General features: G+C 40.7%; 1 protein-coding gene across 3 annotated transcripts in view; it reads right to left on the minus strand.

Moving 5' to 3' along the window:
• ddah1 (dimethylarginine dimethylaminohydrolase 1) overlaps positions 1–24347 on the minus strand; it is a 97322-nt gene that overhangs the window by 9419 nt on the left and 63556 nt on the right. For all 3 annotated transcript variants that reach the window (XM_085435894.1, XM_085435893.1, XM_085435892.1), the window contains 3 exons: positions 17246–17345; positions 11546–11619; positions 4809–4928 (listed from right to left, as the gene is read on the minus strand). In XM_085435894.1, coding sequence (XP_085292020.1) covers positions 4809–4928; positions 11546–11619; positions 17246–17345 — 294 coding nt within the window. The remainder of the gene's footprint in view (positions 1–4808; positions 4929–11545; positions 11620–17245; positions 17346–24347) is intronic.

Consider the following 24347-nt stretch of genomic DNA (forward strand, 5'->3'; position numbering starts at 1 on the left):
CATATACATACATACACACATATATATATACACATACACACACACAAACATATATATACACATACACATATCTATCTATCTATCTATCTATCTATCTATCTATATCACTAGCTGGGCCCACGTCCTCATTTTAGTTTTGGCAGCGTTTTAGTAGGTAAAGGCGAAAGCTTGGACATGAATTGAGCTGCGGTTTGGGGAAGGCCTCGAAGAGGACTGGCGACGGCTCCTGGACCTGGCAGATCCCCATGTACTAAATAGAAGTGAAGAAGTTAAAGAACTGAAAAGGGGAGGGAGGGGCACGTAAACAAGGATGAACAGCTGGCAGAACTGGCGGAACCTATATAGATGAGAACCGGAAGGAGTGTGTTTGGAGGCGTGGTCCTGCTCCTGAAATTTCGATAATCTCCAATTACATACAGGCCACTGCACTGCATCCAAAAAGTGTGACGTCTGCTTGACGTACATAAAGGTTTAGAGGAGTGACTGTGAGAAAATGCGATGACACACTACTACAAATGTGGGAGAAAAACTGGTGCTTTGTGAGCACAGTGGGCTTTGTGGCTGTAGATGTTTTCATTTCACTTCCCACTGACAGGATCCATTGCACCAGGGAAGACAAAGGCATATATAGAAATTGGAAAAGGTCAATTACTGCAAGACCATTATATAGAAATATACATTACTCTGAACGTTTTATTATGTCCATTGCATTATAAGTCAAATATACTCACACTACTCACAGAAAAAGAAAATCAACCTTTTTCCAGTGTGAATAGTCACCTATTCCTATCCAAACAGCAAATGTGCTGTTCTAAATGCTTTCCTGGGAAAGTATTCAGGACACAGGAAATGACACATGTTAGGGTTTCTGGCAGCACCATCATTGTTTGGTCAGGGTAAAGAGAGAAACAAGTGTGCAGTTAGTAAGAGCCAATAGAAAACTTAAGAGATTCATTGTTAAATGGACATGAAATCTCTAGAAGGTGCAGCATGTAAAGCAAACACATTAAGTAACCACTGTTTATATCAACAGAGTTGGTATAAAAAAAGATTTCACTGCGTAATATTATGACTGCTGCATTATAAAAGTACACTAAACTGCCAACAAAGCTACTGTTTTTGTACATCTATCAGCTATAACGAGTTTTTCTATTTACAAATGGTACAAATGGTAAAACATCAGCCACAAATGGCACTCCTGGGCGCAGGGCTGCGGGACGAAGCACAGCAGTGTGCGCACATATGTCGGCAGATGCGTAATCAGACATTCCCAGGTCACTCGTGGGAGTGTCATGTGACTGCAACTGCCCTAAATGAAAACACATAGGGTGAGGGCCAACACGGTCTGTGACACACGCGAGTATTAAGAGTGAGTAAAATGTCGACTCCACCTAAGATCCCAGTTGTTCCTGCTTTACTCTTCATTTTCTCATTGAATTCAAGGGGAAATATGCGCATAAGGGAAATGACATACAGCAAGATTTCCTCATGTTTCATGTAAAATTTTGATCCATGAAATTCAATTAAATCCTCACCTGACTAATGAAACAGCTGGTTTTCTGTTCACTGCCAGACGCTGCAGCCAATCAATATAGGGGGCAGACCTCTTTTGTGTTTTTCTAAACTTAAAGATTCTTTAATTGAATCAAATCTTAAGCCTAAAGAACTGAAACGTATGGGAAATTATCCTAGATACCTTTACACAATAGTGGCTTTTAACGTCGTCATTCTGGATCTTCACCAAGTGTTAAACTACAGTCAATCGACACAGACTTAATTCGAACAATGGCTGAGGTCCAGCTAATGCACAAGAGTGGTAACTGGGCAGCAAAATGTAGTCATTCAAAAGCTACTCGAACTAAATATTTACTGGATGGTAATAAAATCCCTCTGGGGCAATGACAAACCTGAGCAGTCTAGAAAAACACCAACAATTTCCAGGACCTTATGTGGGAATCAGCAGAATCTTTATCTTGGCACCTGGTGTGAACATTTCTAATGCTCACTTTAGCAATCCTTCCCAGAAACTGCTTAAAACTTATGCAATACAGCTTCCAGATCTGGACAAGAAATGAGACTGAAATTGCTTCCTGTTGATGGACCATAAATGTTTGGTATTACTGGTCTAGTATTTTATTGCTGCAGTGTAATGTTTTCAGTGGAAAAGTACACAGAAAAAGGAAACGCAGGGGGAGGATGCAGGAAATTTCAGATGACATTTATCTAATGTTTAAGGCTGCTGCTATCGGCGTCTACAGCTGATTCAGGGACACAGTGGTATCACAAGAGGAAACCTAGAACATGCTGTGAAGGTCTAGATCAGGGTGTCAAACTTGTTTTACATTATGGGCCACATACAGCCAGAAAAAGAAGTACAGTTCCACTGATATGTCTTGTTTTCGCTACATGATAAGAATAAGAATAAGAAATAATTGTTTAAATTTACAGAAAACGTTCTGTTAGTACACGGCGCAGACTGTCCTGTAATTATTACATTTTTGTTTTTCTTTGTTTTTTCTTACTGAGTAAAAATCTGGGTTTTTTGCTTTGGATTTTTTACTTATTTATTTTGATATGCACATGGGGGAGGAAAAGCTATAAAACCACTTTTTCCAAACCCTGGTGGGCCGATTCTGGATCTTGGGCCTTATGTTTGACACCCCTGGACTAGATAGTAATGCCAAGTTTTATATTTGCTCAAACTAAAATATTGCGACAGCTATCAGGTGGATTGCTGTTCAATGTTGTTCGGACAATCATGGTTCTGAGGTGATATAAAGTCAACTTAGCTCTACATTTTTATCTATGACTGTTTTACATGGTAACAGTGGTATGGAGTAAGTATGTAGTATGGGAGAAACAGAACAAGAAACAAAGCTTCAATATATAAATAATCCAAATCTGGAACCTACATTCTCCAACACTGGATTTGGCCATCAAAAAAAAAAATCTCCAACAGAACCTTCACCATGCCGTCACCTCATTATCTATAAAATTCAAGCGTGCAAGCATCCTTGAGGTGAAGATCAGACTCTGACCAAGAGAGAGCAATGAGCTCATGAATCAAGCTAGGCTGGATGAAGGGGCCACTGATGATCTACAGCCTGCCGGGCAGTCTGCTGTAGGAAGGAGGGGGGTAGTGCGAGATTACAGGGAAAGGGTGCTGCAGCCTCTGACACAGGCTGTATTTTGGGATGATGACTTCATGAGAAAAGCTTGACAGTGACAGCAACAGATGGATGATGAAATCCATCCGGTCATTCTGCTAAACACAGATACGCGGTGCGCTCAGCCTTCCTGAGCATAGCCGAAATACAAACTACAGATCGTCGATGCTATTTTGTGATTGCAAATGAGTAATGCGTTACTCAACCCCGTAATAAAAATAAGGGCAGGTCCAAATTTTCTTGAACGCCAGCAAAGCGCAGCTCCCTAAAGACAGAATGAATTAGCTGGGCTCCAACTTTAATTTGCACAAAGTGTCTGCTGCATTCGACAAGGAGCCTCGTCGCCAGAAGAGCTGCATCTACATCCCAAACGAACAGTTTGGATTCATTAAATCTGCATTCATAAGATCTCGTTCTCCCTCACACAAAGAACATTATCTAATTACAAATCCAGGGCTGTTAAAGGCCCTTTAAAACAGGAGCTAATTGCTGCGAGAGAGAGGGTGACGTAAGCCATAATTAGAAAGCGAGCAGTCTGTCATTAAGTTTCGCTAGCGGCCACTCTTCGCCCCAGTAGCTAATTACTGGGGTGATCAAACAGGCAGGAATCTTAATGAGCTGGCACTGGATTATAAATTAATTCTAATATGCAATGATGCATAGGTTCCTGGGAACACTTTAGCAATGCAAACATGCTTACAAAACCAACAGGGCCAACCTTGTGCTTCTCTCGAGTACTTCAGCCTTCTTAGGAAGAGCTGCCTGATGTTCTCTGAGATACACTAAACGACTTTTGCTTGATTTACAGTAACTCTGTTTAGTACTGAGCCAGCAGGGGGAGATATCATACTAGAAGGCAAATGAGGAATACTGCCAGAGGGAACCTGTCAAGCCCAAAGGTGTATGTGCTTGCCTGTAAGTCTTCATACTTATGTAATTATATATACACTGCCTGCCTTTGTGTTGTGTAAATACACATTTCGCTGAATTTCTCTTGTTTGTGCCACTGCAAAAGTTCACATGCTAATGTTTGGGAATTTTGGGGGATAATTCCATGGGAGGGATGGGCCGAGATTTATTGCACTCTCGGTGCAAACGAGCGATCCGTCTCTGTCGGGGTGTAAGCCGTCTCCTCTGTTCGGTCTTGGCGGTCCCCGGGTTTCTGCTGTTGGGGCTCGATCGATACAGGAGCCTTTTATGCAGTAATGAGCTCAAGCTGTTTAATGGAAGGACAATACAGTCGTAATTGAAGCTGGAGTGTGAGCGCCAGGGGCAATCCCCGCAGATTAGCTGAGAATATGAATTAATGGGGATGGATTTAGGTGACAGGTGGTTTCAATGTGCCTGGAGTGGGAAGCCGCCAACAAACTGTAAGTAAGGGAGTCTGCTCTGAATCAACACGTGCAATGTCCTGTCTTGTCGCGTTATTCTTTCAGGGTTGTTCATACTAACGGATCAAGCAGAATGTCAACCAAACGATGAAACAAAAAAAAAAAAAAAGGAAAAAGGATCCACTACTTCAATGTGCGTCAAAGTAAAGAAAAGACTGCCAATACATCAATTCACAGGTTTCCATGACTACAGCTAGGGAGAGCATAGTTACGGTGTACATACATAAACACACATACACAAGCTCCATACTTTGAGGGCTTTCTGTGCTGGTTCACTGGAGCCGATTACAATAAGGCCTGGTCCTCCCATGCTGCAGAAGCTCTTCAGGTGCAGGCCTTCGAGCACAGGCACAGTGGAAACAGCATAGTCCTGTAAAACACAATATCATTACAAACGCTTAATAAGCTCAAATAACATGACTTTCATTTCATGATGATAGGACAGGGTCAGGTAATGCTAATCATTTGGGGCTTGTAGCTTTAAATATTTAACAGGCTTTCTCATCACCTGCTAACAGGTTTCCTCAAGTAGTTCTTTACTGATAAGAAAGAGCTTTTTATCTGAATGTGGGTGAACGAACGGTTTTAAACAAATGATACAAAAGCACGTTACTACTCAGCAACAATGCTTCTCCATCCATTAAACTACAGTACAACAATGAGCTAAAACATCATTCATTATAATATAGGGCTATATGTATATGTGTGTGTAAAGTTTTACTGTAGATTGTAAAAGCTCAGCAGTGATCTGTGTGGTATCATGGGGCCTAAAGTGGCATTGAAATAAAGTATTGTACAGCTCAGTAGCAGAAAAAGCAAGATAGTCTGAGAGATGCTGTTGATCTCAGGGCTCATGGGGAGATTACGCAGCACCTTGTAGGAGCCAGTTCTTAAAGGCTTTTTCTGGCTGTGGGACGTCTGCAAACCAAATGTTGCCATTAAAAGTGTTACAAAAACACACGTTACATAAAGGGTACTTAGAAGAACTGGCAGCGATAACAGTTTTATTAACACCTGGATGCTGGTTGGTTTTCACAGAACCCCTGGAACGTTTCAAATGTTAAGTGTCTTACGTAAGAATCGCTTTAAAGATACTGCTAAACATCCTCATTTGTTAAGACTGTGTGGGAGGGTTTGATTGGATTTATAGCGACATCGTGACTGCCATCGCATTTTTCTTTACACGTTTTTAAAACCTGATTGGTGCACAGAAATGCAAAACTCGGCCCTGCCTGCCAGTGACCATAGCTGTTTAAACTAAGGCAGAGAACTTTAGCGTTCATGCAACCACTTCTAATGAGAAAAAGAATCATACAGGCTTCTAAAGCTCCGACCCCAAGGATAAAAAACAATAAAAATCTGACAGCTATATGGCTTGTTTTTGCAGATGAACAGAACTGTTTTGGAACCTATAGTTTTACATTTACCTTTAGCCTTTAACGGTTGATTTTGGACTAAGAACTCTCATTAAAACATCCGTTGAAAGCCGCCTTCTTTGCAAGGATTAAAGCCTTAAGGCCACGTTGGAGTTGCAGCATATTTAACGGAAATATTGTTTTACTTTGTTTTGTTTTACCCAGCAGAAGGAATCGAGCGATTAAACATTAGATGCAAGGACTCAGGCCTTTATGTGGGAGAGACTTCTTAAGCCGGAGACGGATCCTACTGTGATTCGTAAACCTTGAAGTGAGACCAAGATGCAATTTAAAATCTGACAGGATAAAGAGACTCGAAGCTTATTTTCTAAGACCTTTTGTTCCTGAATACATTTGGATGACCTTATAAATTCAACTTCGCACCTAAGAAAAGAACTTTTCCAACAGACACCCATGTGTTTTCTTAATCACACAATGTGTTTTGAAGGGGTTTTTATAGCGTTCAGCTTCATAAAACTTACAAAGGAAGTGTACATTTTCCATCCTTACACCCCATTTTTTCTTTCAACTATATGCTAACAGTTTTCAAGTAAATATTTGTATGGCACCAATAAAACGACACCATAATTCACCCAGTTATTGTGACTTCATCACACGAAAGACCTAAATTACCCCCTTTGCTGATGTCTTCCTAATTTCCAGTGAGAACAACTGAATTGTATAATCTTTTTATCATTCCTTATCCATAAACAGGAAGTTTCTGCGCAAAATTGGAAATGCAAGTCATGCATTCGTCCTTACCAAGATAAATCCTTAAGGGAAGAAAGGCTTGCTTTTCATCTTCACCAGCTGCCATGTTGTTAGCTGAAAACATGACTGACTGAAGAAAAAAGGTAAAGCAAGCTGAGCTGGTCAGCACTTCTGTGGCAGAAAAGAGGCGGTTTAACCTCTATATTACTTCCAAAATAAACGGACCCCATCAATAACACCAATTACTCTGACCTCTGTGCGGACCATAAAGAGATAATCAACATCTGTATGCAGTTGTGGAGTAGGCTACTAAATAACCTGGCAACAAAGTGATCCTTAATTTGAAAATGAAAGGAAAAAACAACAGCGACAGGAGAAATCCATCTGATATAAAACGGAAAGAACAACAATTGACGCTTAAGTGATTTTTCCTACTGTCTTTTGCCAGAGACGCATCATTAAGTCCTGTCTTATCAGAGATAACAGAAAACACAGAGGAATCCATAATGAGGAATTCAAATCAGATACAGATGGGAAGATGGAAGCACTACAGTAAGGCCATTCAGGCTATGGTAATGCGTTCAACTCTTGAACAGTATAACCCACCTCTGAACTTGTGTGTTAGCCAGCTTTTTGGATTTGTCATGACTGTTCAGAGGGAATCCAAAAGTGTTACGAATAGGTCAAGCAGAACATCTTCACTTTAAAAGAACAGCCAGCAGGATAGACAGGTTCAACCTTTGTGACCAACCACTGTGATCCTGTTTGCAGCCTGCTTGTCCAAGTCTTCCCTGAAGCTAATCTCTTGGTTTAGCTTGAAATATTGCTTTTATGTTGTATTTTTTTCCCCATGGATGTAGTAGTGAAAAGCAAGCCATGGCTAACAAATCTGCATGGAAACTGAGTGAATCTCTAGAAGTCCTCTAAAGGCACCGAGTAGTTTAAAGCAGCATTTTTTGATCTAGGAGTATCTTGACAATGTTGTCTGGCCGTAACTATTTGGCCCTAACAAAGCTGCTTGGGACTCCACTTCTGTCTAAGAGGACAAATGTTTCCTCAGCTATATCTCAGAACACTTTATGCACAACCTGATGGAATAAATGAAAACTAAAGGTTTGGGGGGGGAAATTTGACTACAACGTAGCCCACAATTAGCACAATCCAATGTTATTTATCTAAAAGCTCAGTAACACAATAATGAATTAAGTATCTAGAATGAAGCACAATTAATGATGATGGCACTATCGATTTACATCAGCATTTTCTAATTAGGATTTATTTATAACAAACAGAAACAACCTCATACCACGTAACACATTACACCCAACAAGTGGTGTTTTTTTCACGTCTTTCTCTGAGAAATTTAATTGGCATAAAGAAATTAATCTCTTATTAAACTTCATCCATCGATTCTCTTCCGCTTATCCAATTTTTAGAGTCACAGCGGGGCTGAAGCCGATCCCAGCTGTCACAGGGCGAGAGGTTGGTACACCCTGGGCAGATCCCTGATCTGTTGCAGTGCAAACACAGAGAGATAGAAAACCATTCGCACTCACATTAACACCTATTGGGCAATTTAGAATCACCAGTTAACCTAACTAGCTGCACGTCTTTGTGCTGCAGGAGGAAGCCGGGAAGTTTCTTTTTACCTGTGATAAAACTTTTGATGGAACTGTGAATGTCCTACAAAAAATGATTGCCCGAAAACTGGGATTACAGTTTTCCAGTAATGTAACACGTAACTGTCCTCAATTTGGACATAGCATCAGCTCTTTGTAAACATCTGGACGGCTAACACAAAGCTAGCGGAATAATGTTAAAGCTGAGTGTATGCAGACCCCAGATACGTCTATATTGTCAGTTGGTAATTATGTGGCAGTGTGATTCAGGCCACTTTGCTGAGAAGCATAAAAATATTGTAAAGGGAAGTGTAAAAAATACTTTCTTCAGAGAGTACTGAGTAATATTTGATACATTGCTTTTTTGAGTAATGACACTGACATGAGAATGCTGAGTATGAGAATAACAGTGTGTCATCACTGCAGTGATGAGTGAATGGAATGATTGAGGTTAATAATGGGACAGGAAGAAAGTGCCTGTGAACTAATTAAGAGGTTTACTCACCCAAATCAGCTTCATTTGTGTCATCAATTACTTTCTTTAATCATTATATACAGAGGTGGCAGAAGTTTGCACCAGCACTCGATTAAAAATGCCTCAAAGGCAGATGAAATCTGGAACTAGGATCAAACTCTTAATTGCTACAGGGACTTTTTACAGCTGCACTAATCAATACTCTCAGAGCGCAGTGGAGCTTAATAATAAAAAGTAGAAAGACCTTTTAAAACTTTATTTATTTTTATTCAGTGTTACACCCTCCTTTATGTATATATTTTGGGATTCAGAACTCATTGAATGCTAATGCTGGCTTACAATAAAAAGGGCTAATGTACCTCCATGTACACTCAGTGGGATGTCCTGAAAGGGTTTTCACATCTCCTAGCAACAACTGGTATTTTTTATGTCCACAAAGTAGCCTCAATGCTGACTGGTACATCGGATGTCCTCAGAGGGATTTGCAAAGTGAATACAGCAAAGGAAGAAGTGAAAGCAGAGATGGAAGACTATATACGATGAAGATATATAATGGCTCAAAAGGAAGGAGTGAGGCAGAGATGGATGGAGAACAAAATGGAATCAGAGAAAAAAAGGGCAGCAGAGCTTAATGAAAAAAAAACAAAAACAAGATGGAGTGATGATACTATTACCCTCCTGGCCTAAAGCCTCCATGATTGATATCATATTTATCTCCTCCTTTCTTGTTTGAGATTTATAATTGCTTGCAGAAGGCTTTAAAGAAAAAGATTATTAAAAAGAATGTTTTCATATTGTCAAGTCAAGTCGGCTTTATTGTCATTTCAACCATATACAGCTAGTACACAGTGAAGCGAAACAACGTTCCTCCAGGACCAAGGTGCTACATGCAACATAAATTTACAACATAAATTAACAGAAAACACTAAACTAGCTAACTAAGAGGCCTAGTTAGCTGGCTAGCAGAGACGAGACAGACTGACCTAACATAAATTACAACATAAATTAACAAAAACTAACTAACTATCTAAGGAAGACTTTTTTTTTTGTTAACAGACAGCAGACAACAAAGTGCACGTGCAAATGTGCAAACAAGAGCAACAAAGTGACAGTGTGACAAAAAAAAACACAACGTAACATAATAATAAGGTTTTGTGATGATGAGTTGAGGTAGTGGAGGAACAGTAAACATTCCTTAGTGCAGCAGCAAAAATTAGGAAGTAAAGAAGTTAGTGCAAAAAGTCCAGTAATAATACTGTGCAAAAGAGCATTTACAGGTTGGTGTGTACGATGGTTTGGTGGTGTAGGTCAGTGTGTTTGCGCTTGTGTTGATTAGTCAGTCCAGTCTCAATGTTTTGAGGTAGTTGAGTTAAGCTGAGTGATAGTGTGTGTGTGTGTGTGTGTGTGTGTGTGTGTGTGTGTGTGTGTGTGTGTGTGTGTGTGTGTGTGTGTGTGTGTGTTTATCAATCCAGTCCCATTTTGCTGAGGAGACTGATGGCTTGTGGAAAAAAGCTGCTGCACAGTCTGGATGTGTGTGCCCGAATGCTTCGGTACCTTTTTCCAGATGGCAGGAGTGTGAAGAGTGTGTGAGAGGGGTGTGTCCGATCAGCCACATTGCTGGTGGCTTTGCAAATGCAGTGTGTGGTGTAGATGTCCTCAATAGAGGGGAGAGAGACCCCGATGATCTTCTCTGCTGTTCCCACTATCCGCTGTAGGGTCTTGCGGTCCGATATGGCACAGTTCCCAAACCAGACAGTGATGCAGCCACTCAGGATGCTCTCGATAGTTCCTCTATAGAAGGTGGTCAGGATCGGTGGTGGAAGCTGGGCCTTTCTCAGTCTTCTCAGAAAGAAGAGACACTGTTGGGTTTTCTTGTGCAGGGAGCTGGTGTTGAGGGACCAGCTGAGGTCCTTCTCCAGGTGGACGCCCAGGAATTTGGTGCTGTCGACGATCTCCACAGAGGAGCTGTTGATGCTCAGCGGTGAGTGGTCGCCTCGTGTCCTCCTAAAGTCAACAACCATCTCTTTTGTCTTGTCAACATTCAGAGACAGGTTGTTGTCTTTACACCAGTCCGTTAGCCTCTGCACTTCCTCTCTGTACGCTGACTCGTCGTTCTTGCTAATGAGACCCACCACGGTCGTGTCATCAGCGAACTTAATGATGTGACTTGAACTGTGTGTTGCTACACAGTCATGAGTCAGCAGTGTGAACAGCAGAGGACTGAGCGCACAGCCTTGTGGGGCCCCAGTGCTCAGTGTGGTGGTGCTGGAGGTGCAGTTCCCGATCCGTACTGACTGAGGCCTTCCGGTCAGGAATATATTTAGGAAATATATTTGAGATACTACTTTTACTTCTTATGTAATGGATCAGTTGTGAACTTTTCCAGTGACAAGCCTTTACTTTTGCTTGAAACAATGGATTGAATTAGAATTGTGACTACAGCTTCCCTCACCTACACAGAACATTTGATGCTTTTCAGCCTATTATCTTTAGGTACAATTCATCCTCAGCCACTTCCCTTCTTTCCCGATCATTTGTAGTTGAACAAATGTTGAGCATTCGGGATCTTAAACATTATTCCTGACACTTTGTTTCAGTCCATGACAAAGACTTTTTAAACGAAAAGAGACTTCTATCTTCTTCAGTGGCCACACGTTACAAGCTAAAGAACCAACAGCAGCACAAACAAACAAGTGTAGCCCACATTCACCAACTTATTTGCATTTCCATGCAAGAATGCAGGCACTACTTTGCTACATAAATTCACCTTAAATGCATCTGCTAAGATCTCTGCTCCTCTCTGATTGGTCCGTTTGGAAAGTCCCACGAAGAACTCTCGACCTGTAGAGAGAATCTTTTAAGTATGTGAACAGAAAACCAGCAATACAGCAAGCATGAGAAGCTACAGTAGCAGAATACTCCAGACAGCACACAGTGTACTTTATGCATGCCTGCGAAGGGGGGCCAACTGTGGTTAGTATGGTGGCACATAGGCAGAAAGCCTTGAATGCCTGGCGAGGTATTGAGCAGCACACTGAGCTAAGGGATGGGCTCCTAATGTTGCTGCTGAGCCTTTACACTATAAGCCATTAGCACATGCCTTGCCAACAGGAAATGTTTCTAGCTCTGCCATGTGAAACCAATTTCAGCTGGAAGGAACAACAGCACAGAGCCAGTGTCTAGAAACCCAATTAACTGTACTGTGCATTTTCCTAGTGGTCTGTGAAGCGGAGAAGATACTGACCCACATTTTAACTCACGACTGTAAGTGAACATACAGAAAATCGAATAAAAGACCACCATGCTCTTGCTTGCACCGTGGTCTTACTGTGCAGAATGGCACATGACGGTTTTGTTTGTCGGTGGGATGTACAGCTAGGTTCACTGAGGCACCGGGTCATCGAGGTCACATGGAGGAATGCCTGTGTGGAGGATCTCAAAGCACAGATGCATATTTACAGACACGCAACTGTCTGCTCACAGAGTATGAACTAGAGGCTACCCTCTGCCATTTCACTACATTTCTAACAAGTAGAGTAGTCCTCATACAACCTAAACACAGCAAATCACAAAGTTCTATGTGTTGTTAGTATGCCTGTGAAGGTTCAAAGTCATCCAGGTCATCATAGTAGAAGATACTGAAGGTCTGGAACTGAAGGACCTTAGAACTGAAGAAGCTTCTCGGATGAGAGGTGAAACATCTTCAAGCAACTTAAAGAAGTCCAGGCACTTTTCTTTCCAAGCTCCTTAGACTATGTGTTGTTAGCTACAGAGTTTCTCCTCATCCCTTAAGATATTTATTCCAACAGTCATGACTTCAAATTTGCATGATATGAGACATTTCATGCTTTCAAAGACTTTGTTTTAAATATAAAGATAAAGGCCTCACTGTCAAATTTGTGTTTGTAATTATTTTAAACACTTTTTAAATACTTAATTGCACCGTATACAAAAATATAGGTGGCCTTAAAAAGGTAACTTAAACAAAATGGTGAATGGCTGAAAAGCATGTCCAGCATGTAAAAGGCACTATTTGTTTCCAGATGATAGCATTATACTATATTTCTGGAAACAAAAGGATCACATGACTCCTCTTTACCTCTCTCTGTGACACAACAGGTTGCCCTCTGGTCATACACATTAATCTGTAGCAAAACAGCCATTCCTGAACCTCGATGAATTCAAACTACAAACTAAGGACTTGGGTTTCTTTGTGAAGTTTTTTTTTTAACCTGTACAGGTCTAAGTAAAAAAGTAACTTCCTCAAACTGCTCAGTGAACCATTTGACTGCATGACCCCCAGTTATTTAAAATGCAATTCATGAATGAACTGCAAGAGATTAAATATCAGGATGCTGATATTTACAGTGGATGAAATAAGTATTAGATCTCCTGCTGAATTTGTACATTTATAGTCGCAGACTGGAGAAACACTGCGGTGCAAGTCTCGGACGACAGTACACCTAAAGCTGGGCAGACACTGTGCGATTTTTTTCAGTCACGTTATTCAGCTCCTGCTCAAACTGCACGATTGACTCGCAGGGGTTAGAAGTTGGTAGGTCACGATGCAGGGTTTCACACTATACGACCCGATGCTCTGATGCGACCTGAGTGCTCACACTGTGCCTCCATAAAATGAAGGTTATAACAGAAAATCTGTCGCTCGCTCTCGCTCGCTCTCTCTCTCTCTCTCTCTCTCTCTCTCTCTCTCTTTCACTCACACAGACACACCACCACCAACTTTGCTAAATTGCTAATGAAAAACATTGATCAGGCAGCTGTGATTGAGCAGCAGTGTAGATCCAACTATTTTCACGGTTGTTGTGGTCGTGATAATTTTGTGATGCCACATCGAAAAGGCTCGGATGAGCTTTCCGAAGTTCTACAAGTTGTGCCTCCATCGCTGGTGTCCAGATCACACGCTGCACAGCCGTGCTGCTCCGTCTTTTTCACAGACGTTTACGTGTTTGCGCGTGAGCAGTGTGTCACCACAGCCGCTTCTCGTTACCCCACGTATACTAAACGATGCACGATGAAGGCCAAAATCGGGCCGATCACCAAATCGGTTACACGACTCAAAAATCGTCTCAAAATGGGCCAAAAATCGCACAGTGTAAGCCCAGCATTAGAGCAGCAATGTTTGTTTGCTCAGAGAAAGAAAAAAAGGCTGCAAAAGTACAGGGAGGAATGGGAAAAGGAAAACACCTGGCTGGAAAAGTGCACGATAACACATATAAAGCGCACTGCACTGTGTGCCAGCGCACTTTTTCCATAGGCATGCTTCTAGTGGTGGGCACATGAAGAACATGAGGGGCATGAAAGCTCGGGGAACCCTTTACCAATTTTTTGTCCGCCAGGCCACGGCAGAAGCAGATATGGTATGTAAACATTGGTTTGTTTTTTTTAAACCCTCTGGTTAAGGATATGGGCATGTGCAGTGAATATCAGCGCTATGTGGCCAGAAGTGTGATAATATAATTTATTTTGTGTAATAAACAACTGCAAGGATAGATGATTACAACAAATAGATGACTAATACATAAAAGTAATACATATTTTAATAATGATGATGAGTTATGATGCGTAATCATGGGAACAAGTGGGTTTACAAACAGGAGCAGCTGATTAGCATTAGAAAAGCTGAAATAATACCTCAGCTGAAGCCAACTGTACTAAATGCATATGTGCACTGTTACAAGAATATTTTTCGTTCTATTGTTTTCTATTAATTTATATAATTTTAAGTTAAGCAGGACAGAGTTCTTTTAAAGAAAGATTTACTTATATTCTCAAAAGTTAAGCATGACAGGCTTCTGTTTAAGAAAGAGACCTGTTTTACTGTGTTAATGTTGTCATTTTGAGCTAAAAATAAATGGCTAAATGATCATTTGTTTCCCATATGGTAATATCACAAAGAATATGCATCTGCTTAAATCAAATTCAAGTCAAATGGTTAAAAAATAATTTCACACACAAAAAAAAGAGCTACAAAATTCACCCACTGGGAAGGCCACGAGGTGTCCCTTATTTATTTTTCAGGGAGTTGGCAACCCTAGTTGCAAGCAAATATATCTGAACTCTCACCTAGAACATAAGCCTACCTACAGTGTGTGCAGGTGTATGTGTGTATGTGTGTGTGTGGCTCGACCTCACACAAACTTTGTCTTATGAGAAGAGAGGCCAATTCTCATGTGCATAATAACCAGTGTTGGGACTAGCGCGTTATTAAGTAACGCGTTACAGTAACTACATTATTATTGTGGTAACGAGCACGGTAACTAGTTATTATGCCAAAATCAGGAACGCGTTACTCGTTACTGGGATTTAGATAGGGTCGTTACTCGTTACTTCGTGTGGTGGCTATCGCAGAGCTTCCACAGATTCAGTAACATTAGCAAGTGGTGGAGGCAGCAGGTGGATGAAGGAAAAGGGAGGCAGAAGGAAAAGAGACCCGAGGCGGCCGACGGTCCAAGTGTGAACTGAACTTCAGGTAAGAAGTTATGACCTGCAGTCTCTCTGGGTCAGATATGAACCAAGTTTAGGTGGAGTTTATTTTCGTTATTCTGACTTTTTCCGTACTGCGTGCTAGCTAGCATGACGGAGTTTCTATACAGCTGGGTGGGTGCTATGATGTTAATGATGTTGAACTTTATTTTGTTCATAAGTTATTAGAGTTGCCAACCGTCCCGTCTGGTATTCAGAGAAAATATTAAGCGTTTCTTATTGAGGTGAAAAGGATCAGTTTGTCCCGTAATTCAGCTACAATGGAAAAGACACAAAGCTGGAGTTATTCTGAATTATTTAATATTAATTTCTAGTATCAGCTGATGTTTGCTGGAGCCACAGCTGTAAACCTGCTGGTCATGATATGGTTTGGTTATCTGGAGAGAGGGAAACATGAAGATGAAACCAGGAGATGTCCTTACTGAATCATCAGAGCTGAACAGGTGATGGAGAAACAGGTTTACCTTTTAGGTGACATGAATGAGTTGAAGGGAAGTTATGAACTGTTTCTGAGAGACAAATAACCCCAGGATCCTTTTTTAAGTAGCTGACAGCTGGTAACTGTGCAGGGGCGGGTCTAGCAAAGTGTGGCCAGGTGGGCATGTAGGGCATTAACAGGGAATGGGGGGCACAAAGAAATACTTTTCTTTCTTATTCTCATTTAAAATGTCTAGCTTTTAAAAAATAATTATCTGAATCCTACAACAAACAATTGATAGATTGATGCATATATACCATCAAAACAGTGAACATCACTGTCACAACAGTGTTTATTTTCATTCAAAGGCTTTATGATTTTTCCTATAATGGTGGGCCGGTCTCTAGTCAAAATGCCCGGGCCAATTTTCTGTCCCAGTCCAGCCCTGTATGCAGCTCATCTGCAGTCTGGTGTTGCCTACATCTTCCTATTCAGAAGGCAGAATTTCTGAGTTCTGAGTACAATCGAAAGCACCACGACTGCAGTTTTTGTGTTGGATGTATGTGTTGGATGGCGCACATGACTGTGACGTAGGCTAGAATCATGGCAGCAGTCAATGACGGTCCAGGCATGGGATTTCTCTCGTGGAAATATGCACATTATCTTTTCCTTTCTATTGGTCGGTGGCACAGTGCACTTGTGGCAAGTAAGCAAGCTAGAAGACTGGCAAAGTTATGGAAGCAACACATTAACAAGAGAATTCTGAGTAAAACCAAAGTTACTTTCCCTAGTAACTAGTTACTTTGAAAGTAACGAGTAACTTGAAGTAACTGAGTTACTTTTGAGAGAAGTAACTAGTAATGTAACTAAGTTACTATTTTAAAGTAACTTACCCAATACTGATAATAACCTAACTGAAACTATATCTGTAATATGTTGAATAAATGTTTTAATCAAGAACCTCTACTAAAAGCTTAATCAAAAGATATAAATGAATAAAAGACAATAATGAATAACCTGGTTATTCAAATAGCATCCTCCCAACAGCTCCTCAAAGTAACTCATACTTAGACTCTGCTTTAGTTTCACTTTCACAAACACGCTCTGCAAAAGCCTGCGCTTCTTGTCTACTTTGGCACAGAGCGTACTCAGAGTTAGGCCTTTCTTTTATAATGCAATGTAATCTGCATATAAACATTTAAGATTATAGATTCAATTCAACAGTTTAAAGTGGTTATCACTGCACCTGTAATAAAGGCTAATTGGGTGCCAATATGTTTAAACATCTGAATGCAATAACAATACTGCAGATTGTATTATTAATGCAATGGTAATGATGATGATTATGACCAATAGCAGCAAAATATTTTTCTAATCCCCACAATATATTAATATCTTGGCTGGTTCAGATCTATGAAGTGGTGTTATTGATGTTGTGGGACTCAAAAATAAGAGGGAAGTCTCAGTTTGCTGGTTTGGAATGACCAGACAAAGGTTAATGAATAATCAATAAAATACAGTGATTGAAGAGGCAGAGTGACGTACCCGTAAAAAGGACATCTCCTCCATCCAGTGTCGCATTCTCATCAGTCATTTCCACAATGTTCAGATTTAAATCCTTCAGAGCCCCTTTCATTGCCTCCGTCTGGCAGAAAAACAAGGACACAAACAGAATTAAAGTTAAAACATGTGTGCACATAAAAAAAACAAACAGAACTGTGATGACTTACAGTAAACTACTTCAGCATTTCCTAATATTATGATATGATCCAGGATCTAAATACTGGTTCACGAGATTGTTTGTAATGAAAAAAACTCTTTTATCCCCAACAGATTATGGTGACATTACAGTGAGCCATGAAATGATGTCATTTTGTAAGAAGTGCGTTAAAACTTTTACAAGGCAGAAGTTGTGGAAAAATAGGTACGGTGAATGACCAGCACAAATTTAGCACAAATACTTCCTGCTGTCCTTCTGTTCTGGGTCATCTGTCTTTAATACGCTTAAAAGGAAGGGAATGTAAGGATGGCTGCCACCTGGTGATTATTAGCATATATAATGGAATACATCTCCCTCATGGAATATTACGGGAAATCCACACTTCACCTGTATGTCCCCTCTGCTGAACTCAAAACCTGGGGGAAAGAGCTGGTCTGTTTTTGGCTCAACCTTCAGCTAATCTCCTCTCTTGTCTGACCGCCCAGTGCGATTTTACTGTCTTGTTTTTTGGGGTTCCTGCGGGAGTAGTTTCCAAGGCCAGTCATGTTAGCAGGAGCATCAGTGTTTCCACAGGCCCTATCTCACTATGACCTCAGCCTGGCCACTATAATGCCTTTGCTTCTCTTCAACTGCAGAAGGCCAAAGCATGAGGTCATCCAGGTAGACTGCCATGTGCTTCCAGATAACACTGGGGAGGCCTGCAAATACACAGATTTACCTTCTCACCTGCGCATACATCGGCAGTGGTGCACAAAGGCATCCAAAGCAGGTGTACTGGAATCGCTAGCACCTAGCAGGACATTTGGACAACTAAGTGGCTTTATGGCCCAGTGATTCACAACCCGAATGGCAAACTTCCAATCCACTCACTTTCCAGAAGTAAAACTGTGGAATCCTCCGTGTTTCGTCTATATTGCATGTTCATCTCAGTTAACCAGGAGGAACACAGCGTTCTTCCAAGAAACTGGGGTTCACAAATTCATTAGTGGTTTCTTAAAAGCTCTGACAGCAAAAGCGTGCAGTACATAAAGAGCTGTATAGGTAACAGTTAATCCCATTCATTTTTCTTTGTGCGTTGCCAAGCCACACTCTGCTTTCTATTTAATTAGGTTTGTAGATAGGTTATGTGAGAAATAAAAGGTTGAGTCAGGTCCCGAGGAACGATCCAGATGGGTGAGAGACATCTTGTGCTTTTGATGTTTATTCAGTTCATGTGTTATGCTGCCTTTGTGTGTCATGGCGTTGGAGTCTTGGCATGTCCTGGCAAAGTTTTTCCTTGTGCCATCACCAATTCATCACACATAATAAAACTTCAGTCAAATGAGTCAATTCAGACACTGATTGATATGGTTGGAAAAAACCCTGTTAGTGATGCCAGGTCTGCACACCAAAGCTGAAAAGAAGTGACTATTTATATATGTAAGCAGGCATACTTTTTACCTACTGGGCCTCACATACCAGCCAGTGTTTCCTTCTTATATAAGGCATCCCACTACCTCAGTACTCTGGCATTTCCTCTGGAATCACTGGAGATGATGTGACCTGACCCAAAGGGTCCCCAATCACCACATGAACCATAATGGCCCCCATGAAGTGAAAGCATCTGCCCTGTGGGCTGTGCTGTTCTGTGTGTGGCACATGTGGACATAGAAGCTCACATGACTGAATTACATTTCAGTACAAATGGAAAACAAGAATAAAAAGTGGTTTTGTAGAAAAATCTGACTTCAAAAATATAATGAATTAGTAACATGTCACCACAGATATATTCCTACCCAAAGATGGCAGGCTACAGACATGTTTTCCTTTAAATCAGTGGCGTAGGTACAAATGTTTTCTGTATTTGGAGACTTTGGCCAATCACAGATCTTCACAGTCAAGATTAGGGGAGTATTACCAAGTCAAGAAGGGAAACAACTCTATGTAGGAGCAGATTAAAAAGGGGACTGCCGTCTGGGACAATGGGGTTTGAATCGTGAGGTTCTCTGATGGGAGAAGCAGGCTTGCTTACAAGTCCAGAGTGACTTGGGAGATATGGCTTTCAGAATATCTGCAGGTGGAGAGCATCACAGAGCCCACACTACAGATTGGCCCCTGGCAACATAAAAAAATTGAACAGGTAAAACTGGGATGCTCTGGATTTTAGCCACTAGTTTGGGGCAAAATGCTTATACTTTTGACGAAATGCTTTTCATAACATTCAGATACAAAGAAAAGTGTAGTTAACACTCCAAACATGTTGTTGCAACTCATTTAAATCAATCAATCAATCAATCAATCAATCACTCATATTCTACAAATAATAATAAATATTTCAGGTCCTTTGGATTCAGTCTTGCTTGGGTTAGAAGTACCGTTCTCAAAAGAAGCACTACAGTGACAATAAACACATGCACCTGTTTGTGTGTGTTTGTGTGAACTAGGGCTGCCACGATTAGTCGACTAGTCACGATTACGTCGACTATCAAAATCGTCGACGACTGATTTAATAGTCGACGCGTCGTTTGAAGCTTTGTAAGATCACAAAAGACGCAGGAATAAGTAGCAGGATTTAAGAGTGTAATAACGGACTGAAACAGAAGATGGCAGCACTGCATGTACAAGGATGCCAGCTGCCGTTAAACCCCGAAGAAGAAGAAGTAGCTCCGTCCCAGAATTCATAGCGCAGCCCAGCTCTGTTGTCAACAATGGCGGCAGCTAGTTAGTTTTTATATTACTCTTATTATTCTTTCCGGGTCACAAAATAAACGTTTAACATATTTTCAGGCGAGAATGTAGCTGTGTAAACCTCAAATATCTGCTCAGTTTATCAAGACACCACATATTTTCAAAAGCGCTCCGACGTTTTCGGAGACATCTGTTACCCACTAGCTCGATAGCTAGCCGGGGGCTAGGCTAACTAGAGCCGTGAGAACACCGGACTCCCGGCAAATCGTTTTCAAACCCACTGCCGTCACTTAGCTTAAAATGTTATTGTTTGGCTTTTTTTTAGTATTTTATTTGTTCCTGAGTAAATCGGTTTGGCTGAGATTAAAGTTATAGTTTTTACACAGCTGAATAAACGTCAAGCAGACAGCTGATTATCAGAAGTGTGAGATGCTCGAGAATTTACTCCGGTGTCCTGTTATATTTTAGATAGCAAGGAGTTTATTAAACTTCACCGAAACAATCTGCAAACTTCATTAAACTTTAATAAACTATCATCTTGTCTTTATTTTTAATTAGCACTTAACTTAAACACTTAAAGCTGTAAGCTAATGATAGTTATATAAGAGCAGATGCTGCTGGTGCAATAAGCTGTACGCTGTATGTCCAATGGATGATGATGTGATTAGTCGACTAATCGCAAAAATAATCGGTGACTAGTCGACTATCAAAATAATCGTTTGTGGCAGCCCTAGTGTGAACGTGCATTCATATCTTTGTGGGGACCAAAATCCCGGTCCCCACAATTTGAAGGCATTTTTGAGACTCAAAATGTGGATTTAGCATCAGGGTTACAATTAGGTTATGGTTAGGTTGAGGGTTAGACATTCATTTTTGATGGTTAGAGTTAGGGTAAGGGGCTAGAGGAAGCATTATGTCAGTTAGATGTCCCCACCAGATATGAAATACCTGACATGTGTGTGTTTGTGTGTGTATAGATTTTCTATGAGCTTTGGTATTTCAAAACACCTCTCTGTTGGCAGCGGCAGGAAGTTTTTCTTGGCTCATGTGCGGCCCGCTTTCACATCTCCATCTGTCTTCTGCTTATTGTTGATGGCCGGTTTTGAGGTTCCCTTCAGCCTGTTGTAACAAATTCATTTGCGTAATATATTTGTGTATATATCTGTGCATAACCAGGAGTATAAAATCCCTTTTTCTGCTCTCATAAAGACTGATAGGAGCAGCGAGGATTCTGTTTTGATATGGTAACCTGCAATTTATGTCTCGAGGCTTTATTTTTATACATCGCAGCTGTATTCTGAGACGTTAGAACTTAAAACACGTGTGGTACACATGATTACATTATACTAAGCGGTTTCTAAATCTTAAATCTCTGTGTCTGCTGTAGGTCTACTGGAACACAGCTAAATTATTCACCTTGTAATTTTGCTTGTGTTTCTTTAGATAGTGGCATGAGGTGTTTCTTTTTGAGATCTTTGAACCTGCTTCACTTTGTCACACAGGTTCTGATTAAGTGATTTCTGGATTCAACAGGTCTGCCAGTAATCAGACCTGAGTGTTTAGTGAAACTGAACCCAGCTTTCCAAAAAACATGGATAATCACAGTTAATTCATGATTTAACAAGAGGGGCAAATACTTTTTCACACAGGACCAGGATGTTCTGGATAACTTTTCTCCCTTAATCAATTAAATCATCATTTAAAAACTGCATTCTGTATTTACTTGGGTTATCCTTGTCTAATATTAAAATGTCTTTGATGACCTAAAACATGCAAGTGTGACAAAATATTAGGAAATCAGGAAGGGGGCAAACACTTTTCACACCACTGTTGTTCAGCGCTTAACTCAGTATGAAGCCCCGCCAAAAAAAGGTTTACTGCCACTGTACACACAGCAAAATCATAATTGATATCTGGTGTGCCATTTCTTGCCACGCTGGCTCTCCCTTTGAGACAGATGTCGATTCGGCTCTGTGACCAGCCGGTTGAAAGGCGTAACAATAATGCCGTCCCCATTCCTTTTCTGTACCTTTCACACAGACTGTCGAGGCAGAATAAAGGTGCAACAGTCCCGCCTTAAACGGGCTCTGTGAAAGGGGCTTCTGTCTCTCACATTCCCTCTATTCTCTTTAAGCCCTCGTGGCAGGGTCAAGAATGCTCCTACAGTGACTTCTCATGCAGAGTGGCCTATTATCTCTCACTGTGAGGGACATCCAATACCCGTCCTGCCTAGGTGCCAACTCGCTTTGCCAGTCCTCCTTCTCCTCTCCCTCCCGCAAACCATCCTGTGTTCCTTATTCTCTCCTCACCCCTTCCCCCTTCCTCCTACTCCCCGTTGCCCACCAGAGTGCTTGGCCAGGCGGCATGCTGTTAGCCAGCACCCTGCTTTGAATGAAAAAGGCCTTTTAAAATTCATTAGAGGCTGAAGGCTCCGAGGCCAGTCGGTCTGCCTGCCACATTCCTGCCGTTCCTGCACAGGACAGGGGAGACGGAGCAGAGAGAACAGCCCTTTATTTGAGGCTTTTTATGGACCAATTCTCCCTTCTCTCGCCCCTGGTACCCGTGGATATCGCATTCTGCTAAAAAGGACCATCAGTCTGATAGAGCGCAGTGCATTTGGAAAGGGAATTGAGTACATAACAATAGCATTCCTGAGGGTCATCCTAGCCTCCCTACACCAGGCAACAGAGTCCCACGCTCCAGTATAATAGGGATACAGCATTCCTGAGAGTCTAACACACAAGGAGGTGGAGTGACAGTCAACTGGTATTGTTTGTCAGTTTATAACGCACATAAAAAAGTTGGCATGTAGTGCCAGGTGGTTTGTGGTTTGGCTACAAACTATTATTTTTCTGATATCTTGGTTTGGATGAATTTGACATAGTTGAAGATTCCGTTAAAACAGTTAAAAATAACATAAATGGAAAAATATTTATCTTCATTCTTCTACCTCTGACTGCTTAGGAGAGGCATAACAAGCACAACACCAAACTATGCTAAACACTACACTGGCAATCTTCCAAACTGGCAAAATAATCAGCAAAAACACATACATACACTCAGTTTGTCTCTTGTGGTCAGACAATTTATGATCAATATCAAGCTGTTGTTGCTTGTCTGCGGTTAGTCAAAATCAAAAATGGTGAAGATTATGAAACATGGTGGAAAATGGGTAAAAGAATCCATAAAAAACATAAGTGTTCGATGTGGATCATTTTTCATTAAAGTCCAAAATACAACACTGGTGGAGGATATTCTTGTAGTTTAACTCTGTTTGGGTGACCACAATCTCAGAGAAGATATACAGAGACGATGAAAGTTATTACCCCTCCTACTGAATTTAGAGTTGTTGTCAGAAATTTCACAAATGCTGTTTTTAGAAGAGGAAATGTTTTTCATCAAACTGTTTCTAAATATACCAGTTTTCTTTAGAAAATAACAGAATTAATTTAAAAAAAACAAAAATTACCAGGGTCAATATTATTAGCCCCCTGAAAAACCTTTTAATTGAACCCTAGCAGAAACCACTGCTATGCAATCATATGTTTTAACTTTGTAAAAAAGTTAAAACTGAGGGTTATCTTCGAATTTCCAAAGGTTTGAGCTGCCACGTTAGAAAGCATTATGGCATAATCAAAATAAATCATAGGACGCGTTTCCAATATATATATATATAATCACTGGGTGTCTTTCCTTTTGTTATATTTTTTTAAGAGTTCAAAATATGTTAATTACATAAATAAAATGTAATTTTCTCTGTAGCACTTCATGGATTTCACAAGCAATAGACCTTAGTGGTTCACACAAAGCATAAAGGTAAAAAACAATATATACAGTGTTATCTTCATTTTAGATGTCAAAAAGTATTTGCGGCTCCCAGTGTTTTCTTTTGCGTGGAAATCGCGTCTTAATGGCTCTTTGGGTGTTAAAGGTTGCTGACCCCTGGTCTAGACTGTCATTTTGTTTTCCAACATGACATTGACTCAAAACATATATCACTCCTGGTGAAGAACTACCTCCAGAAACCCAAAGTGAATTGACTGACTTGCACAAAGCCCTGACTTGAATCCCATTTTAAAATCTGAGAACTGAAGACCAAGGTCCATTCCAGTAGACCACCAAACCTAGAGAATGGCTTGGATTGCTTGCTGGAATTGTGACATAACTGACTGTTAGGTTTTGTTTGTTATTAAATAATTTTGTTTCTGTGTGCAAATTAAAATAATGTAAGCATCCAAAATATGTTGCAAAATCCTCGCT

This window comes from Copadichromis virginalis, linkage group LG17, assembly GCF_057382275.1.
Source record: "Copadichromis virginalis isolate Kocher_CV1m ecotype Utaka linkage group LG17, C_Virginalis_male_GT1.1, whole genome shotgun sequence".
In the NCBI taxonomy this organism is placed as follows: domain Eukaryota; kingdom Metazoa; phylum Chordata; class Actinopteri; order Cichliformes; family Cichlidae; genus Copadichromis; species Copadichromis virginalis.